This window comes from Populus euphratica, unplaced genomic scaffold, assembly GCF_000495115.2.
Source record: "Populus euphratica unplaced genomic scaffold, PopEup_1.0 scaffold86.1, whole genome shotgun sequence".
NCBI classification, from domain to species: Eukaryota; Viridiplantae; Streptophyta; class Magnoliopsida; order Malpighiales; family Salicaceae; genus Populus; species Populus euphratica.
The window spans coordinates 1,492,598-1,513,946 of NW_011499880.1; the positions used below are offsets into that span (position 1 = coordinate 1,492,598).

A 21,349-nucleotide genomic window follows, 5' to 3' on the forward strand; every position below is an offset into this window, starting at 1 on the left:
AATCTTTTATATTTCCTTTGCATTCAAGTACTTGAAATAAAAAGGGACTTCATCTCAAATATTCCAAGTATATTTCTGACCTACTAGATAAGACACAAATGATTGGAACTCGATCTTTGTCTACACCAACAGTTTTAGGACCCAAACTTTCAGCTCACAAAGTAAAATTGTTAAATCATCCAACTGAATATTGACAGGTTGTTAATGCCTTTCAGTATTGCACTTACTTGACATAAGTTATGTAGTCAACCAATTATGCTAATTCATGCATGCTTCACAAAAACGACATTGAAAATCTACCAAAAAGGCTCTTTGTTACTTGAAAGGAACAATTGATTATGATATTTACTATACTCAGTCCAATTCTATATTAGATGCCTTTAGTGATGCAAATTGGGCTAAGAATCTTAAAAACAGAAAATCTAGAGGTTATTACATTGTATTGCTATGTGAAATATCATATCATGGAGTGCAACGAAATAATGTGTCTATATTCAGTATTGAGGCTGAAAATCAATCTATGGCTCTTGCAACTACTAAACTACACTAGAATGTTATTACAAGATCTTGGAATTTTATTGTCATCATCTCCTATACTATAATGTATAACATGGAAGCAATATCTTTAGCATTTAATCTCATTTTTCATGCCAAAACCAAATACATAAAGATAAATTATTATTTATGAAAAAGTTCTTCATAAAAATATCCCGATAATATATATTTCAGCATATGATCAATATCAAATGTCTTCACCAAAGCCATACTAAACCGGTTTACTTTTTTAAAGTCCAAACTAATGGCGATTCCTGTCCCTATTATAAACGTTAGAATGTCTTGGAAAGTTGCCTTTTTATTAACTCAATAAGGATATATATACAGCCATGGAGAATGAACAAGAACACAGGATAAGCTTTCCTAAGAACCTAATAACAGAAGATTAATTCAAATTTAAAACACTAGAGTCCTAATTATACAACATCAATATTCCTAAAGACCAGCACTGTGAACATTGCTGGCTGACACATATCAGTTTGCAGGGGTGATGTGTTAAGCATGGAAAGATCACAGACATTTAAGAAGAAAATTACAGTTACAAGGTTTGAATTTAAATTGCTTTTTTTCTAAAGTTTCAATTATATATTCAATTACTTGTTATGTGATTAAGGTTTTAGTTAGCTCTTGGAACTGCTATATTGATGGACATCAGTTGTTGCTACGATGGACGCTAGTTATCACTGCTACATTGGTGAAACTATATTTTAAACTTGAATTCAAATTGTATTTATTTTCTATTGTACCACTAGAAGTTCAAGAAAATAAAAAACAAAAAAAAATCTATTTCCTTTTAGTTCATTTTTCTACCTATGATGGCGTCAACATATGATATTATAATAAATTAAAAATATATTCAAGATTTCAAGTCATGACATAATTTATTATATATAAATAACCGTACAAACAAATATACATGACTAATTAAAAATTCTATATTCTCTACTTTAATTTATTAGGATATAATATTCCAACAATGATTTGAAAATAAAATAAAGTCGTGTGATAAAAGATAAAGGAGTATTTAAAATTATTTCTCAAATATTTTTATTTAAAAATATATAAAAATTATATTTTTTTTATTTTAAAAAATTTATTTTTAATATCAATAAAATAATTTAAAAAACATTTAAAAAAAAAACCCTCTATCCCACTTGGCCTTACGTCACCGTGGTCGAGGATAAACTGATAGGCAGGGGAACTCTGGTTCGGCCGGGCAGGAAAAGCCGCCAATTGCGACCCGTACGTCATCGGTATAATCGTTTAAGAAGAACGGAGAGCCACCCTGTATGTGGTTTCATTCTCCAATCCCTCTTATTCATCATTTTTGGATTGCCCACAATATTTCTTTAAGAAAAAAAAAAAGCGCATGGAAAAGATAATGAAGGAGAAAAAGCTGTGAAACACACGAATGCTATGTGGATGAGAAGCATCCAATCCGCAGTGATAGGATTTGATCTTAAATTCTCACCTCCAAATGCTCATCCACTCCCATCACCATGCATATTTCCCCATCTTCTTTTCTCTGCTCTTCTCCTATATCACTATCCACTGTACACAAATATGGCCTCATATCAGCCCCACCACTTTTGTCTCCATGCAAAAGCCTTCATATAATTAACCTCCTCTTTGCGTTCTCTTTCTTTCTCCAACTCAAATCTCTCAAGACTGCTCTCCTCTCCTCTCCTTGCATGCACTACGACTCTAGTGCACACTCCTGCTTCTCATCAGAGGTCTGTTTTTCGCTTTCACTTCTCTTAACTTGCTTATTATGTTACAGTACTTTTTAAGTTTCCACATTCTTTCTTGTGGGTCTTTTTATCTTTTACCCTGTTTCATTTTGAGTCCTGTTTACCAGCATAGCTATGATTTTTCATTTCTTTTCATGGTGCTACAAGATACTTATATCCCATTCTGTTAAGCTAATCAATATTTAGCTGGTTAATTTTAGAGATTTTGGTTTGTCTTTGAGTGTTTTAAAACTTTAAGCTGTGCAAATTGAGCTGCAATTTCTTCTTTCATAGAATACTTAATTTAAGCGATAAAGTTTCTTGGTTTAGGCTTTAGACCTTTTTTATATTTACTTTGAGGACAAAAGATAAAAGATATGCCTGTTCTTCTCTTTATCTATATTTTATAGACGTATCGTATGTGGATTTCCACTTGTAGGTTGATACACTTCGGTTCCTTGTACCTGGACAGTGCAAGTATTTTTTTGAAGTCCATACTTTGTTAAAAAAAAAAAAAATTCACTTTTTGTTTCTTTGTGTTTTTGTTCTCTCTGTATCCGTGATTTTAGATGCTCCAAGGAAGATTCTTTCAGCATGACAAGAGTAATAATAATAGTACATACTAGTTGAGAGTTGAGATTCCACCTCGTGTGTTAATTTGTGCTTTTGTCCCCGTCGCTGAACTTTGATATGACGTCTTGTGTTTATTGATCGGTGATCAGTGTGCTGATTCTTAAATACAGATTGTGTAAGAGGGGGGGATTTAACCGTTGATTTTAAAGATGGAGATAACCAATGTCATGGAGTACGAGGCCATCGCTAAGCAGAAGTTGCCAAAGATGGTCTTTGACTATTATGCTTCTGGTGCAGAGGACCAGTGGACTCTAGCAGAAAACAGAAACGCATTCTCAAGAATTCTGTGAGCCTTTGTCTTTTTATCTTTGTAGTTTATAGACAACGCTGGATGTGGAACTTGATTGTCGTTGGAATCCTTTTTGCTTCGTAGCTGAGGTAATTTTTATGCATTAATATGTTTAGTAATGTGTTTCTTTTGGTTTGAATGATACATAGGTTTCGACCCCGTATTCTTATTGATGTGAGCAAAATAGACATGGCCACCACTGTCTTGGGATTCAAAATATCAATGCCTATTATGATTGCTCCAACTGCCATGCAGAAAATGGCTCATCCTGAAGGTATGCAGTAGTGAGATTCAGTTTTGTTCTGTCAGTGGTAACGGGTCTCTTCTGCTAATGGTTTAATCTGGCCCTTGAATCTGTTGAAAGAAGGGCGTGGTCCGTAGTTTGATAAAATCATTTTCGTTTAATGCAGGGGAGTATGCTACAGCAAGAGCTGCATCAGCTGCTGGGACAATCATGGTTTGTTTCTTCACCACCTTTTGTGTTTCATTTAGATATGTGTGCTGCAATCATTCAAAGCCTGAATTTCTCTTTTGAGGATAGAGAGCATCAATTCAACTAGTTGACACCAAAAATAGAGGAGCTAACGTCGTGTGCCAGTTTGTTCATGTTCTATCACATTCTTCCCTGATAATTTTGCTGATTGCAAGTAATTGAAGACTGTTCCAATGCTCTTTTTTTGCTCACAATTATGGGATATGCGATTGTTTGAACTGTCAAATGCAAATGGTTTTATGTGAAACCCTTAACTGAAGTGTATACCCTCAAACATTGAAATGGTGCTATGATGACATTTTTCGAAGTGTTTCAGAAATCTCTTCTGGTTATTTTATACCTTCGAGCTTTTTCATTTTTTTTCACAATTTTTTTTCCTGAGGAAAGTTTTAGACAAATTTTGAGCATTGACATGCTTCTCATACATGTCCTTGCTTCTTTGACTTCTCAATCATAGATGTCTGCCGTACTTAATTTTTAAATGTTCTGATTATTTCAGACATTATCCTCATGGGCTACTTCCAGTGTCGAAGAGGTCGCTTCCACTGGACCTGGCATCCGCTTTTTCCAGCTCTATGTAAGCTTGAAATAATATGTTTGATGTCCTTCTATTTGTTGGATCAGCATGTCTTGGTTTTCAGGTGTGCATGCAGATTCAACAATTTGCTTCACGAATGCTTTTGCTGTTCGTCTCGTAGGTATACAAGGACAGGAATGTTGTTGCTCAGCTTGTCAGAAGAGCTGAGAGGGCTGGTTTCAAGGCTATTGCTCTTACAGTTGATACCCCAAGGTTGGGCCGCAGGGAGTCTGACATCAAGAACAGGTGCAGATTTCAAATTAACACTGACCTTAACAAACCATTAGTGCAAGGAGTGATATATCCTGATTCTGACTAAATATAGTTTCTGCTAATTTGTTCTCTTAAAGATTTACTCTGCCACCATTTTTGACATTGAAGAACTTTGAAGGTTTGGACCTTGGCAAGATGGACAAGGTGAGTTCCAATATATTTCTTGTGCTGAATAATTACATGATTCTCAAGACAATAATTGTATACTGAATAATTGATCTCTCTCTTTTATACAACTCATGATTGGCTTTGTTGGGCTGTACAGGCCAATGACTCTGGACTTGCCTCATATGTTGCTGGTCAAATTGATCGTACTCTGAGCTGGAAGGTATGCTAGATTTGTTATGGTTACCAGTTCATAGTCTGCATCAATGTCATAAATAGGGTTGGACATTTAAGACTTCAAGATGTTAGCATTTTAAATAAAATTTCTTTTCGAGTTCTTTTCATTGATAGTTAAAAAATACTACCAAAGCTTGTTAAGGATTGTTAGGCAATCCAAATATGTGAGTTGTAGCCTGTGATATCGATATAGCATGATTACGTACCAATTCTTTGTATAGATGAGTTGCTCCACTGATGTATTTATATATATGCTTTTTTGAAATATTTATAGGATGTGGAGTGGCTTCAGACAATCACCAGACTTCCAATTCTGGTGAAGGGTGTACTCACTGCTGAGGATGGTAAGAACAATACAAACAGTAGCAATATCGACAGTCATTGTATATTTTTTACAAATGCTTGAACATTTTCTTTTCTTTTCTTTTTGCATGGTTTTGCAGCAAGGCTTTCGATTCAAGCTGGAGCAGCAGGGATTATAGTGTCGAATCACGGCGCTCGCCAGCTTGACTACGTGCCTTCCACTATTATGGCACTGGAAGAGGTACTTCAACATGTTCATAACTGACACATGCCAAGTCGATTAAAAAATCATCACATTCTAGAAGGGGGATTATATTTCATTTCTGCATCAATGATGTCAGGTTGTCAAGGCTGCACAAGGACGAGTTCCGGTGTTCTTGGACGGTGGTGTAAGGCGTGGAACCGATGTCTTCAAGGCGTTGGCACTTGGAGCCTCTGGCATCTTTGTAAGTATTACAAATTGACTTAACCACAGCTTTCGTATGGCAATCATAAGAGAAGGGCTGCATAAAATGAGCCACATATATGCCAGGAGTTATTGATCACAATGCACGGCTATTTTTAATTAAGGCACCTAAATCCATGGCCTAATTCACAACCTTCCCAAGGTGATACCTAGCCTGACTGGTAATTAACCTGATAGGCTCTCTCTATTAAGCATCATGCTGTCCTTTTGGTTCTATCTCCCTGCAAATAAACTGGGGCTCAGTATCAATTTGTAGATTCAACTCATTTTTCCAAGTCACTGGACTTTGGATAGCATTCGTTTAACAAGAAGCACCTTTTCCATTTTTAACATCTATAGAAGAAATTAACTGAGAATTGAGGATTATTCGGTGGTGGTCTTGATGACAGATTGGCCGACCAGTGGTCTTTTCACTTGCTTCTGAAGGAGAAGCTGGTGTGAGGAAAGTGCTTCAAATGCTGCGTGAGGAGTTTGAACTTACTATGGCATTAAGTGGCTGCCGTTCCCTCAAGGAAATCACTCGTGACCACATTGTAACCGATTGGGACCATCCTCGTGCTCGCCTAGCTCCGAAGTTATAGAAACAATCCCTGGGTGTCCAGCAGCCCCATGCGCAGTAATTTACTCTGGGCACTTGAGAGCATGCCTTGTTATGTAAAGCTGTCGTTTCACTATTGATGGGTCTGCAAATCTTTTGGAAATTTTAAGCTTTTTTTTTTATGGATGATGGATGGTTACAATCTTATGGCTACTGCTGCCTTCGCTGTATATTCTTTGTTTAAACAAAATTATCATATACTATAGTTTTCTCCTTAAAGTGTTGATATTGGATGCATGATCTGTATGTTGATAGGCTCCAATAGTTTGGATGCCAAGCTGCCACTGTCGTGCTGAAAAGCTGTATACCTCCTGCTTTCTCTGAAGCAACCCAAGGGAAAGCTAACTCTGCTCTTTCAGATGCTTTAATCTTGCAAGACTTGTGCAGCTTCGATGAGTTAGCATACATTGAAACAAGCACGGGACTTTCCCGTTTAGAGTTTCACTTGATTCTACTAAGCTGCTCGAAGAGTTGAGGTTCACAGGTATTGAAATCCTGCCTCGGTCCATAAGGGTTCAATTTGTTTGGTATGATGGAGGAAGCAGACCTGGACTTGCCGTTGGTTTTTCTTCACGTGGTATTATTTTTATTTTCTCCATTCGTTCTTTTTTTTTTTTTTGTTTTGTTTTTGTTCTCCATTCGTTCTCTTTTTTCTTTTTTTTGATTTACGTGGGGTGTCCGGATCAGCTTGCACGCACCACGACTAATCCCCACGGCCCACTGAATACCCTGCAAACCCAGTAGGCATGTAAGACACCGCAGGGGTGACAGGCGTGCACACCAAGGCTCGAACCCAGGTGCAGTGGAAGGAGACAAGCCTCTTTCACCACTAGGTCAAGCACTGGTTTGCGTTCTCCATTCGTTATTTTTTTTTTTGATTTACGTGGGGTGTCCGGGCCAGCTTGCGCGCACCACAACTAATTCCCACGGCCCACTGAATATCCTGCAAACCCAGTAGGCATGTAAGGCACCGCGGGGGTGACAGGCGTGCACGCTAGGACTCGAACCCAGGTGCAGTGGAAGGAGACAAGCCCCTTCCACCGCTAGGCCAAGCCCTAGTTCTCCATTCGTTCTTAATTAGTCGCATGATTGTTTTACTGTTCAAACGCAGTAGACACATTGTCCATAATGATTCCTTTTCTTTTTTCCTAATCACTCAGATTTTTTTTTTCAATTTGTTCTTTTTATATTGAATTAGTTTTTAGTCTAGTTTTATAATTTATTTTAATTATTTAAATATAAAAATCTCGTGATATAACAAAATAAAATATAAAAATCTCTTTTTTTCTCTCACCTCTACTTAGTTTTCACATCTTTCTCTCTTCATGGTAGCAAAGTGGAGTATAATTTTTTAATAATAAATTTGATACTCATTCTAATTGTTGTTTTTAACAATAATCATATTTTGATTTCACATATTTACATTTAACAATGGTGTTTTGAATCATGTAAAAAAAATATTAGATGGTCGAAATGGATCATATGAGAAAAACAAAATCCAATGTGGATTATAATAGTTGCTCGCAATATTATGTTCTATTTTTAAAAAAAAAATTAATTGGATCATTTCACATAAAGTTAATTCAAAGCTGAACTTGATGATTTCATTTTAGTTAACTTGTTGTAGGGTTTTCATAGCATAAAAAATAAATCTTGATATTAAGTTAGTATTAATTTGACAAAATAAAATTTAATTTTATTAATTCCAAAAAACTAAAACTTTAGGAATTGAATTTAAAATGGAAATGAATACTTGACCTATTTCTTCCTTATCAGGAGAAATTTTTTTTATTTTAGTCCCTAAACTTTTTGTTTTTAATTCATGTTTCTTGGTTTAAAACTTTATTTGTTTATATTTTGATCCGTAGGTTTGAGAGAAGAAAATGAGGATTATCAAGGAACAAGAGGGGGAAGATGAAGAGGGTTGGTTATCCATAATTTATCCATCAAAAAAGCTTTTCTTGGTGTTAATAGATTCTATATAGCAAAATGAGTTTCGGTATAGTGTTTTTAACCCTCAAATTGGTGGAGAAAGTTGATTAGGTCTCCATTTTTTTTTTATTGTGTTGATTGACATGAGGTTATTAACAAGTTCATTGAGATTTCTTATATGCTTTCTAGAAGTTTTAAAGTAAAAGAATTTGAAAAATGAACTTTTATATAAAATAGGTTAAAGCCTAATATTTTGCCTACCTCACAAAGTGGTTGTAAGGTATTGCGATTTTTAAGGTAATGTCTTAAAAGAAGCTAAAACTTTGAAGATTGAATTTGAAACATAAATGAACACTCAACTTCTTTTTCCTCACTGTACATAAAGTATATTTTTTATATTAGCCCCTAAAGTTTTATTTTTACTTTTTAGTCCCTATTTCTTGATTTTTTATATTTTGGTTCAAAACTTCATTTGTTTACATTTTAGCCCTTGAATTTAAAAGAGAGGAGTGAGGGATCATTGGGAAATGAGAAAGGAGCGAGAAATGGGTTGGTTGACCACAATCCAACAATCCAAAAGGCATTTCCTAGTGTTAATGGATTCCATATCGCAAAAAGAATTTCAATATAGTGTTTTTGACCCTTTAGCTTAGCAAAAAAAGGTTGTCTGGGGCTCTAAAACTTTTTTCAAATTTCTAATTACCTTACATAAGGATTTACAATCAATATTATTTAAAAACATATGAAAGACTTTTTCTAAGTCACTCAAAATAATAAATTCTCTTTTAATTACTTAAATACCTTCATATAGTCATATTACACGTAACACATATCTATTTGTTATTCGTCATTAAGACAACATGTAGCATGATCAAAATATAACATTTCATATATAAAATATCTTTGTGATATGAAATTTAAGGACCACTTACACAGCTATCACGTGAACATTTCAACAAATACATGTGATCTCTTTATAGAAATTCTTATACGGGTCAGTTTAGTATACATGTCATTTTACAAGTACCTGTATATTAGATTTAAATATTCATCATACTTTAGCGTATAAAAGCAACTACTTTTATTTATATAAAAAAATAACATAATATGTATTAATCTCAATAACTTTAATTAACATTCAATTTTAATATAGCATTGATTAAGAACATTTAGTAATGATGCTTTAATGCAATATTAATTTTATAATTATAATAATTTTATTTGCAAAAAACATTTATTACAAAAATTTTATCTTTACTCTAGATTTATTAATCAAATATTTAATAAATACTAAAAATAAATAAGCTTTTATTAATAATTAAATATATTTATGTGAAAAAAAAAATTATGGTCACATATAAACAATCATTTGGTTATAAAATGTGTGTGTGTGTATCGACCAAATTTATTTTGAGTAGCGATGATTATGGTTTTAGTGGAAAGAGTAAATAACACCTGCAAAAAGTCTAATTGAAACAGAAAAAATATAGGCCTGCCAACCACCTATAATAGAATAAATGGAGTTTTTTTTATTTTTTTTTTTTAAAAAAGAACTTGCGAATGGAGAAAGACCTCCCAGAAATAAGAGACATAGGGTAAAAAGATAGCTTCTGTATTGATTAAAGAAAGCTCACAAACACACACACAAGTGAGGAACTTCAAAGGTTTTTTTTTTTTTTTTTTTTAATGAATTATCATTCTGTTCAACTTTACACTCTTATTGCTTTTATTTTTCTTACGAGTAAAAGTTCTATGTTGCAAGCTTTGACTACATTAATATGATAGGCTTTCTTTCACCATATCTAGAAAAACGTTAACAGCTACAAGATTACAAAAGAAAAGAGAGAACACTAGGTTTTTCCAAAAAAAGTTATTTAACTATTATAGGCATTTTTTTATATAAAATTTACTTTTTATTCAAATTTCACAAACTTTAAAATTATTAAAAATTTATATAATTATTAATTTTATAATTCATAAAATTAATCGAGTTAAACGTAAGTCCAAACTTACATTAATTAAAAACAATTATCAATTACTTTCTAGTGAAAAAATATTTAAACTTACACTTCTACTTTCTCTTAATAAACCTTAATCTTATTCTAAGTTATTAAAAAAATAAATTTAATTTCAAAATTTATTATTATCCTATTTCATAAAAGAAAAAAAATGCAACCAAACAATTTAGTTTTCAATTTAACTATGGTAACCAATAAAGTTTCAGTTTTTATTTTTATTTTCCTAAAAAAAAATGAAAACAGAAACAGAAAATAAAAACCAACAAATACCAAAGGATTCCTTAATTTGTATTATTTAGTCAGTAGTGAAGGGTAAAATTGAAACTTTCTATGACATAAGGGTAACATTGAAAATTCTTAAAATATAGGGCTAGAAGTAGAGAATATGGATAAATTTATAAGCGTAAAGACATAGCTTAACCTAAAACCTCGGAGCACAAGGGTTTAACTTCGCATCACCAAGCAGAAGTCTCTCTGAGAAGAAGTTTTATCTGCAGAACAACCCACTCTATCTTCCATCAATGGCGAAGAAAAGAGAGAGGCACCAAAACCCGGAGCCTTTCCTCAAGGAGGATACAGACTCTATTGCTTCCACAAAGACACGAACCAAAGCATCAAAACACCACCAGAAACAACAAAAAGTAATCTACACTTTGTTTTTGACGCCCTTACCCCCCCTTTATGTCTCTGATTTTTTTAATGATTTTCTGTTCTAGATGATATCGTCGGGGATGAGCTCGAAAATCTTGAAAGTGGCGTTGATCCAACAGAAGGAGATTCAAGCTGAGGAAGCGGAAGAGAGGAACCCTAATTTTAATGCTTTGGAGGAAGAATTACCTGAGCGTGAGGAAGAGCAATATGCTGAGGATGAAATTGACGATTTTAGTGGTTTTTCCGAGACTCAAAGCCAATTTAATGATTATCCTGTTAGCATTTCCTTTTGTTTTCATAAATTCTTTTTTATTTCGGCTATTTTGCTTATTGTTTTCTGTAATTTTGTTGAATATTTGTACTCCTTCATTTGATTTTTTTGGAGCTTTAGTTTGTTTGTAAAAGAAGTTAAATTGGGTGGTTTGACAGGAGGAGATTGATGAGAACGATGAGAAATTGCTGGAGGCATTCTTGTCGAAGGATGCTGGTCCACAACAAACACTTACCGACCTTATCATTGACAAAATAAAAAAGAGGGATGCTCATGTTTCTTCAGGTTCATATTATTACATGATTCACCCTTTTTTTCCTTAAATCAGTTTTTGTTTATTTTATGAACCCTTCATTTAGATTTTTAACTGGTGATTACTCTAGTATACATGCTTGAATCTGTATAGTTAACTATTTATACTGTATATCTTTGTTTGATTGCAGAGACACAGCCTATGCCTAAGCTGGACCAGTCTCTCATAGATTTGTACAAGGGGTAAATTAGCTATCCTCTTCTTGACAATATTTTTTCCATTTTCTCTTATTAGAACCTTTCTTCAAAACAGATTTGTGAACGAAATAATTTTTAATGTAATGAAATCACTTTGGTATGATTATGTGTAGAGTTGGCGAGTATCTTAGTAAATACACAGCTGGAAAGATACCTAAAGCTTTTAAACACATCCCTTGTATGCAACTTTGGGAGGATGTCTTGTACCTGACCGAACCTCAAAAATGGTCACCAGCTGCAATGTATCAAGCCACAAGAATCTTCTCTTCGAATTTGGGTGCTAAGAAGGCTGAGCGCTTCTATAGGCTTGTCTTACTTCCTAGAGTGAGAGATGATATTAGGATGAATAAGAGGCTGCATTTCAGTCTGTATCAAGCTTTAAAAAAGTCTCTATATAAACCAGCTGCATTCAACAAGGGAATATTGCTTCCATTGTGTAAGGTATTTATTAGCACTGAAATCTTCTACATGTTTTTTTTTTTTTTAATCAGTGATGGTATAGTCTCTGAATGCTTTCACTTCTCTTACTCATGATAAATTGTTGATGTTGCTCTTCTGAGATTGATCAGATGCATTAATTCACTGCTATCTTCTGTATCTCCTACACTTCCCTGTTTTTGTTTAAATCCAAACTGCTATTTTATAATTTATGTGTTACAATGCAGGACAGGGTGGCTGGACCGATTAGGGTTTAGACAAATTAAAATTTTATGGTTTTATTTGGTGGAGAGTTGAAAATATAGTTTGTATTCCAATTAGTGATTGCAAAAGAATAGAGGCCAACAAAAGAAAACTTAACCCCAAACAAATACCTGACAGGATAGACAAAACTAAACTCTCTGACAAGAAGTTCAGTGGCCTTCAATTCATATGATGCCTGATTCTGATAATTTTTTATTTAATGAACCAATGATTATGCTTTAATATAAACTCCTTTTCCTTTCTTGATATGCAGTCAGGGACCTGCAATCTTAGGGAAGCTGTTATTGTTGGAAGTATTATTCAGAAGGTCTCCATTCCTATGCTTCATTCATGGTATGATTACTTTTGCCAATGACAACCATGTACACTCAGTGCAGGTCTTAATTGGTAATCAAAAGTATCCATATGTTTAGTTATAAAATCATCTTGTTAACTGTTAGGGAGACACAATAACCCCGCTGCATAATCCTCCTGATGACCCTTCAAACCCAGTGGATCCAACACTACTTTCCATATCCCAAAGTTCTCGAATCACTTGCATATTTTGACCCACTGTAAATCAACATGATTCCGTTACCTGTTGACATCTTTTTCATTGTATAGTTGGAATTTCTTGTTGAGAAAGATAAGAATTTCATGATTTACAAATGGATTTTATGAAGTTACACCAATGCTTTTAAACAATTCAAACCCTTCTTTATTTTTTTCTCCTGTTTTGAGACATGCAAGTGGTAATTTCAACATTCAGCACAGGAGGATAAGATGCTTGTGTAGCAGCTGGAACTTTGCACCTTTTATTCTGCCAAGTTTCATGATTTACATATCATTTTACAAAGTTACACCAGTGCTTTTAAACATCTCAAACCATTCTGCTTTAATTTTCCGCCCTCTTTTGAAGACATCCAAGTGATATTTTCGACTTTCAGCACACATGGATAAGATGATTCTGTAGCAGCTGAAACTTTGTACCTTTAGTTTTCCTAAGTTTCAAATACTTGGGAAAGAATCTAACTCTTTTTTTTAATGGGATTGTAGTGTTACACTGTTGAAACTTTCAGAAATGGATTATTGCGGCACAACAAGGTATGTAAATGTATAACATGTATTAAAAATAAAGATAAAAAAGGAGTGTGTAACAGTTAGCAGATTTACTTGCTCATCCATGCTATGCATGGATTTGGTTTGCCTCTGCACTTGAACAGTCTGCGGTCTTACCTTACAAGAGAATGCATGCCTAACATGGATTCAGGAAAACAAGTCATGACTAATGTAGCAAAATCCTAGCAATTTGTTCTGTGGGTTTCTTGATGTGATGCTAGTCCAAAGAATTGTTGATGGTCGCAAATAAACTTCATTAGAAAATGCTGAGAAGAAAACTTGTAAGAGAAGATGAGAGATGAAATGATTGGCAATATCAAGTATAGTACTCTTTTGAGTAATGAAACAATTGTTGATGCATGAACCTTTGTAGTTGTGATTCCATGGTTTAATTCAAGAAAGGATAAGCCAATAACTAATTCAAGAGCGGACCTGTGTAAAAATTCCTTTCAATTTTGGATCTCATGCTTTTTTAGTTGCTAAATGATCTGAATATTACTTGTTACATTGGTAAATTATTTGCAGTTATTTTATCAAGCTTCTATTGGACAAGAAATATGCCTTGCCATATCGTGTACTTGATGCAGTTGTTGCTCATTTCATGAGATTTCTTGAGGATACAAGAATAATGCCTGTAATTTGGCATCAATCACTTCTTTCATTTGTGCAAAGGTTGATATTTTTTCCTTGTTCCTTTCTCTTGCCTCTTTGCTTTGTAGTTGTGTGAAATCTATCTAGAGTGTATAATCTATAAATGCTTAATTTTTGAATGCGAGTTAAAGGGTGTTTCTTTTTAGATTTAGCCATATCTATTCTCTCTTTTGCATTTGTTTCAGATGTACTCTTTTATGTTATTTGTACAGGCTGTTCCCTTTTGCTTTGTTTTATTATGCGTACATGTAACCTGAGGCACCAAGAAAGGGGTTGCAGTAGCTAATTGGAGATGGTTCTGTTTTACTGTGTTTTCATGTGTTTCACAGATTTCCTTCTCTATCTGATGCTTCACGAGTGATAATTAATTTAGCAAAGTAATTAATGTGGATCTGTTTTGCCAAATCAATCAAATGCAGGTCGAGAAGGGAAATTACAAATAATTAGTATTTTCAAATTATTTGTAGTTTATTGTGTACTTTTGGCATCTATAGCAAGTTCTCCATTTTAAAATAATTGCAATATTTAGGATGTCATTGTTGTTAGGACATTTTATTGGTATTTTGCTCAAGAAGGGATTTTGTTTCCTTCTTAAGTCTAGGACTCTTGGTTTTTGTGTGCCCATAGAAGCACTCATATCATTTGTAATCGAAAGGCCATTTTGATGAATGAAATCCATTATTATTGCTATCTCGCAATATCTGGTGTTATACGCAGTGGATCAAGGTCTTGATAATTGATTTCATTGATTAAAATGGCCATTCAATTACATAGAATGTGCTTATATAGGCACATGAGAACTCTTAAAGTTACCTAAACTAACAAAGGAAACAAAATCCACCAAAAGTTACCTAAACTAACGAAGGGAACAGAATCCACCAAAAGCATTCTCAGCAATAATGAGATTTTGGTTATTTGCACCTATTGCAATCAGAGACCTTCTTAGTAATGATAAAACTATACAATTAACAAAATCATTAATAAACTGAAAATAACCCTTCTTGAAAATCACACAATTTCTCCTTTGAGCAGCACAGTATGACATGGGGTGTTTCTTCGTAAAATCTCTCTTGCATCGTTAGTGTTTGTGCGATTAAAATTAAGTAGCTGCATCAAAACAATTCACACTTGCCTTTTCACTCATACAATTGCTGTTGAAATCCTCACAGGTATAAGAATGAACTGCAGAAGGAAGATAAAGATAACCTTAGAAGACTAGTTCTAAGGCAAAAGCATAAACTAGTGAGACCATCCATCTGATAGTTCTCTTTTATGTTTACACATACATAATATTCAAAATGGATCAATTTTGTTTATTTCACAGAAATGTTTAATCTCTGTGCTCATTTTGATTTCAGGTATCTCCAGAAATAATCAGAGAGCTAGACAATAGCCGCAATCGTGGAGAGAAGGATGATCCCATGTCAATAAATATCCTTTGCTTGCAAAATTTGGAGCTTTATACCTCTTTATTGGTCATTTGCCTGTTTTGTTTATTTATCTTATGTTATGTTATGTTATGCTTGTATGATGTAGCATTTTTTTAAGGATTTTTCTGCATATTAACTTGTAGGTGTTGGTTTATCAGCAATTCATGAAATGGCATCTTCTTAGAAGTCATAGGGATGACAATGAGATGGATGACAATGCATGGTCATTATATGTTCTTGGTGAATAGTAAAGAGATTGGGTAGACTGAATTTAATTTATTGATTAGAAACTAGGAAGTGTAGTTTCACAAGTCCTGTGACATGCGTGTTAGAAATTATTTGGGTGAAAAACAATTGCATGCCTGCCTGTCTTCTTACAAATCATTTTTCCTTTCTATTCTTGGATATTGATGGTTTTAACCCTTGTGTTGCATGCTTGTAATACAATGATTTTACATGCATTTGGTTAAGTCGGTCATGTTTGTATTATTTTCCTTATTCAAGGTTTATGAAATTTTCAATCACAAATCCTCTATATGAAGGTGCTGATTTGCTTTTTATAAGCATGAAGTCGATGATTTTATAATGGTGCAATTTGTTTTTTGTTTTTTTTTTTTAAAAAAAACTACAATAATTGTTACTGCTAAGTGACATTTTACATGATTTCTCTCCCCTAGTCCTGCAATTATTATACTCAGTTGGATTAATTCTTGATTCCTTGACTTCCCTATCACTATCTCCTGTTTCGGTGATAAATAAAACAATTGAGGAAGACAGGTTTGATATTCCAGAAGTACCTATGGAGGAGGACTGAATGCTTAGCCTTGGTATGACAATCATCCTCTATTTATTTTGATGTTAGCTAAAAAGATTTTAGATTGCTTTTTTTTTTTTGTATGGATGTAATCATCCAAACAACTTCAATGTTAATCTTGGCTTAACCACCAGGGTATGGTACTGAAAATCATTCAGCTTTTTTTTTTTTTTTAGCTAATTGACGTCATGTTCCCATTGCAGGTTCCAAAGATTTTATAATGAAGCGATATGCATGGATGTTTGCATGTTTTTTGGGTGAATTCATATATTTTTTTTGTTAAATTCAATTAATTAGATATCAAGAGCCAGTAGAATTTCGGATATAGCAAAATAGTTTTGGATCTTTCACTCCTGTATAATCCTTTTTTTTATTAACCAGATTCCTATGTGATGTTTATTTACGTTTTGATTTTGCATGAAGGTTTTTTTTCCTTCACAAACATCAATTTTTTGTTTTTGTTTTTTTTTTTTTGCATCATGCGCTTCTGCATTTAACTTCTAGACTGCTATATTATAGATTGATTAAGCTGGCCTAACTAAATACTTCTCTCAATTGACAACATGTTCTCAAGTTGATGCTTGATGACAAAACATAGATTCATGGTTAATCGTTCTTGTTTCCCTCTCTGCTAAAATATTCTCTTCAATGCATGGTGCAAGTTATTAATGCCCCGGAAATTCTACGATCACATTCACCGTTGCTCTCCATGTACGGTTCCAGAGGCTTGTTTTCTTCCATTTTTTTTCTTCTCAGATGATGTCATCCCGTGGGCGGCGGCGATGACCGCCATGGATGGTCTCTTGCTTATTCATCCTGCAAGCGCCTGAACTGGACTGACTGTGTTCAAGATTAATCTCAAGTTATCGTCCTCTTTTCCAATTTTCAACAGCTTACTTTTCATCGCATGCCTCCACAATATAGCATAACATTTCCTTAGCCGACACCCAAAATTCTCTCTGGCTGCAAATTGACCAAAGCCTCACGTGCATGGATTGCATACCTACCAATTTGTACTCTTGGGGTAAGCGGCTATTACTAGCAAGACGTGGTCCATTCCCCCTTTTTCTCATCCTTGGCATTAAACCGATCTGGGCTTGGTCTAATTTAACATTGAATGGCTGGCATTAGATACCTGCCGACGCCATGAATGTTACGGATTGATAGATGTGATTGGTGTGTTAGGAGTGTAGTGTTATTTATTTTTTAAAATATTTTTTATTTTAAAATATATTAAAATAATATTATTTTATTTTTAAAAAATATTTTTGATATTAGTATATCAAAATAATTTAAAAATATAAAAAATATAAATTTAAAATAAAAAATATAAATTTTTTATAACCTTTTTAAAAATACTTTTAAAATATAATACCCAACACAAGTTCCAGTAAAGCATATTTGATTTCCTATAATCACCAATTTTTTCTGAGCGGTTCGAAAATGTGAATACAAATTATTTTTAAAAAAATTTAAATTTTTTATTAAAAATTAATTTTTTATAAATTTTAAATTATTTTGATACACTAATCTAAAAAATAGTTTTTAAAAAATAAAAAATTAATTTAATATATTTTAATATAAAAAATACTTTAAAAAATAAATATAACTATACTCTCAAACAAATCATTATTATTTGGTAATGATTGTAGTAAAGGGTAGCATGTCTGACATTATATTATTACTATTTAGTTATTTCTGGTTTATAAAAAATAAAAAAATAAATTTTATATTTAAAATTAATTTTTAATTTTTAATCATTTTTATATGCGGTTTGTCAAAAATAAATTAGAAAAAAATTTAAAATTACTTTAATATATTTTCAAATAAAAAATAATTATTTCTCCTCTATAAAACAAATTCTTGATTATTTCTGATATTCGGATCGCCACGTCAAAGCTCTATGATTGAAGTTTAGCATCATCATACGACACGAACCCAAATTAAAATATCATATTCACACACAGACGCGTGTGTGTGGATGCAACAAAAAATAATGCAATGAGACCTCCATCTCTGCCTGCTATTGTAATTTCACTGGCTACGCAAGTCAAAGAGAGATGATGATGGATACATACGATGATGATATTTTGATGATTTTTATTTCTTGGATTCTTATGTGGTGGCGTTCGTGTGGATGAGGCACGCCACGAAGTCACCAAAAGGTATGGGAGGTGGCTGCAAAGATGTATGACAGGCAGTCGTTTTCATCGGAAAAAAAAAAAAACAGAATACTTCTTTTACAATTATGCAAAAATATTCATTCACCACTGATGCAAACCGACCAGCCGTTGGGCTCTTGACACGTAGGTTGCAGTCGTCTTTTCTCCCTTTGTGGGAAAATTTGGAGCTTTCAGAATTTTCTGAGAAAAGCGGCTTTTGATTGGATCAGTCCAGCTCCAATCGAAATGCAGTAGCTAGGAGCCTGTATAGAAAAGTTGCGGGTGACGTTGTGGTCCATCGTAGAATCAGAAATTGTGGGTGTAAGCAGTGGAGTATCTGTATTTAATTATTGTCAGCATTCTTGGAAAGCTGTTTTCCATTCCCTCTTTACCTTCTCGATCGTTCTGTTCCTTCCATGGCGATGCGGGACCATTTCTTGTTCGGTTGTTATCAGCCTTCACGGTAAGCAAGTCTACTGACTGTCTGCTGTTTCCAAGATGACATCACTGTGGTCACATGGCGGATCAAGGGCTGTCTGCAGCTACAGTTTGAAGCAGAACTTGTGTATCTTGGCTTGCTTGTGCTTGAAGGATCAAGCAAATTTTTAGTCCCATGTTAATTTTAATCAAATCCAGCTACCTTTGACTGCTGAAACCCAGCACCATTTTTTAATCCCGTGTTTATAAGAATCGATGCATGGTGTACAATTCCTTCTCAAAGCTCAGCTGCCATTTCAATAAATATTAATAATTAATTTCTTCTGAGACTATTACACATATTGTGCTTGCACAAACACACTTATCAATTACACATTGTTTATTAATATTCCAATTCTTAATTAGCTGATATTTCTTTGACGTATATGGCTGCAATATATCCTTCAAATGCACAAGCTTAATTTGCAGATTTTTAAAGTTGACAAACAATTTCTTATGTCACTTTCTTCTGTTCTGTTCCTGAATTTATCAAAAAAGGCTAGGAAAGTTCTAGACCTTGACTTAAGCTGCCAATCCCGTATGATAAGTAATAGTCTTGGACCTATTTTCTCCTCAAGGTTTTTCCTCGCACTTGTAAACTTACCATCAGCCCCTTTCACAAACAGGCTCAAAGAACTCGTGTGGAAAATATGAAGCTTCTGTGGAAACTTCAATTTGTCCAACAAAATCACTGATCATCTCTACGGCGGCTGGAATTCTTGGGACATTCTAGACCTTACAATGTACACTTGGATTTATAATAATATTTGAGGTCATAAAATTTTACAAGTTTGACACAGATTTCTGGTTATATATATATATATATATATATATATATGAAGTATCAACCTGCTACTGGTGCATGCTTAAGCTTCCCGCCAACACAAGTTCTACGCAGTAAAGCCACAATGGTGAAATCCTGCATGGGCAGCGGACAAGCCAGCAATTAATTTATCATGCATCTTGACGTTTCACGCTATATATAGCTGCAAATAATAATTTAACCATCTCCAAGTACAGACTCAGTAGCCGTCATGCTGATGAGATCTTTATTTAATTAACAATATCTCAAACCTTTTGATGTTTCCAGTGATCTTCAAGGTATATATGCATGAAAAATCTATAATAATCTTTCTGTACTCCGGAGTGTCTGTGGCCTCACACAACGGCACTGCATAGCTGATCTCAACTAAAATTGAATGTTTTGAATATATAGCATGCCACCGTTTTTGAAGTATCATTGACTTGCAAGTTAATTTAATTTGACTACAGAAATCATAGTTCCAAAGTTCCTTTTTTATTTTTCTTTTTTAACCATGGAAATTGGACTATCCAAAAAAAAAAAAACACACCATATTAATATTTTAATTTGAAGCCTTCAAAGACAAAGAGGGAAATAATCTATCAATTATAAAACAATATTTAATGGATGATTATGTGAAAAAATTACCGATGACACAAAAAATTAAAATCATTCCTGTTTATGATTCTTTTTATAGAAATTCAAGCAGTTTTTAGTGGTGATCGACGCGTCCTCGACCGATAAATGAGTCATGAATCTCTGGTGTTTTGACTTTTGATGCATCATAAGACACCGGCCATTGCCACAATGAATATTTACACACAACTAGAGATCGCAACGTGTACAGTGACTATATATGACCATATGCAATGTCTTCCAGCTCCTCTAACTTGTTCTTTTCATGCTTCTAATAGTCCTCGCGCGTGCAATGACGTAAAGAAATTAAGAGACAGTGCGTTGGAAAACTTTGTAATAATTCTGAATGGAAGTTTTGGAGCTTTTGAACATTATAGTCAAGAATCTGTCTTCTTCTATTATTACCGATGGCAGAATATTGCTGTGGTTTCCCTCGCATTGTAGCCAAGCTAAAGCTGCAAGGCGGGGGCCATGTTCACATGGCGATGCTGTAAACTTGGTCTCAGAATCAAAATGCCGAAAAAAACCAGAACCACTAGATGTTACTAACACGTTCAAATCATTGGTTTTGAAGTTCTCAGGTCAAAGAGGTGGGTGCTTTAAGCTTTGTTTTTTCTCTAAGCACAGAACTCATTGAAAGCACCCGATGAGAAAATACAACTCACAAGGAGAAGAAAAAGCTAATAAAAAGACAGAAAAGAAAACATCCGAATAATAATACAAAAGAAACAAAGCTTGCCCTCCATAATTTCTGTCAGTTTCCCTGTAACTTTGGGAATTCTGTCATACATTTTGATATTTAGATTAGACTAGTTTATCCCCGCGTTTTTGCTGCTAGTAGACTCCTTTAAATTTCTTCGTAAAAAATATCTAGACGGCTATAAACTTCCCATTAGTGTTAATAAGCTCCATGTAATAATTCAAACTTAAAAATTT

At 33.8% G+C, this 21,349-nt stretch overlaps 2 protein-coding genes across 3 annotated transcripts; both read left to right on the forward strand.

Annotated features, from left to right (window-relative positions):
* Nucleotides 1-2,111: 2,111 nt before the first annotated feature.
* On the forward strand, nucleotides 2,112-6,483 carry LOC105129258 (peroxisomal (S)-2-hydroxy-acid oxidase). Of its 2 annotated transcripts, none has more exons than XM_011031239.1 (12): nucleotides 2,112-2,288; nucleotides 3,008-3,204; nucleotides 3,357-3,481; nucleotides 3,618-3,664; nucleotides 4,200-4,277; nucleotides 4,399-4,523; nucleotides 4,628-4,694; nucleotides 4,816-4,878; nucleotides 5,167-5,236; nucleotides 5,336-5,436; nucleotides 5,537-5,641; nucleotides 6,051-6,483. In XM_011031239.1, exons 2-12 carry the CDS (start codon nucleotides 3,068-3,070, stop codon nucleotides 6,240-6,242), a joined length of 1,110 nt encoding a protein of 369 aa, XP_011029541.1. In that variant the 5' UTR covers nucleotides 2,112-2,288; nucleotides 3,008-3,067; the 3' UTR covers nucleotides 6,243-6,483. The 2 variants fall into 2 exon arrangements, with proteins under 2 accessions (XP_011029541.1, XP_011029540.1); XM_011031238.1 differs by having other exon boundaries at nucleotides 2,114-2,288; nucleotides 3,029-3,204.
* A 4,132-nt stretch (nucleotides 6,484-10,615) lies between these two features.
* On the forward strand, nucleotides 10,616-16,750 carry LOC105129259 (bystin-like). Its single transcript, XM_011031240.1, has 12 exons — nucleotides 10,616-10,850; nucleotides 10,926-11,135; nucleotides 11,290-11,416; nucleotides 11,575-11,626; nucleotides 11,755-12,082; nucleotides 12,597-12,676; nucleotides 13,379-13,426; nucleotides 13,967-14,113; nucleotides 15,262-15,334; nucleotides 15,451-15,523; nucleotides 16,257-16,349; nucleotides 16,540-16,750. Exons 1-11 carry the CDS (start codon nucleotides 10,731-10,733, stop codon nucleotides 16,334-16,336), a joined length of 1,338 nt encoding a protein of 445 aa, XP_011029542.1. The 5' UTR covers nucleotides 10,616-10,730; the 3' UTR covers nucleotides 16,337-16,349; nucleotides 16,540-16,750.
* The last annotated feature ends 4,599 nt before the right edge of the window (nucleotides 16,751-21,349 follow it).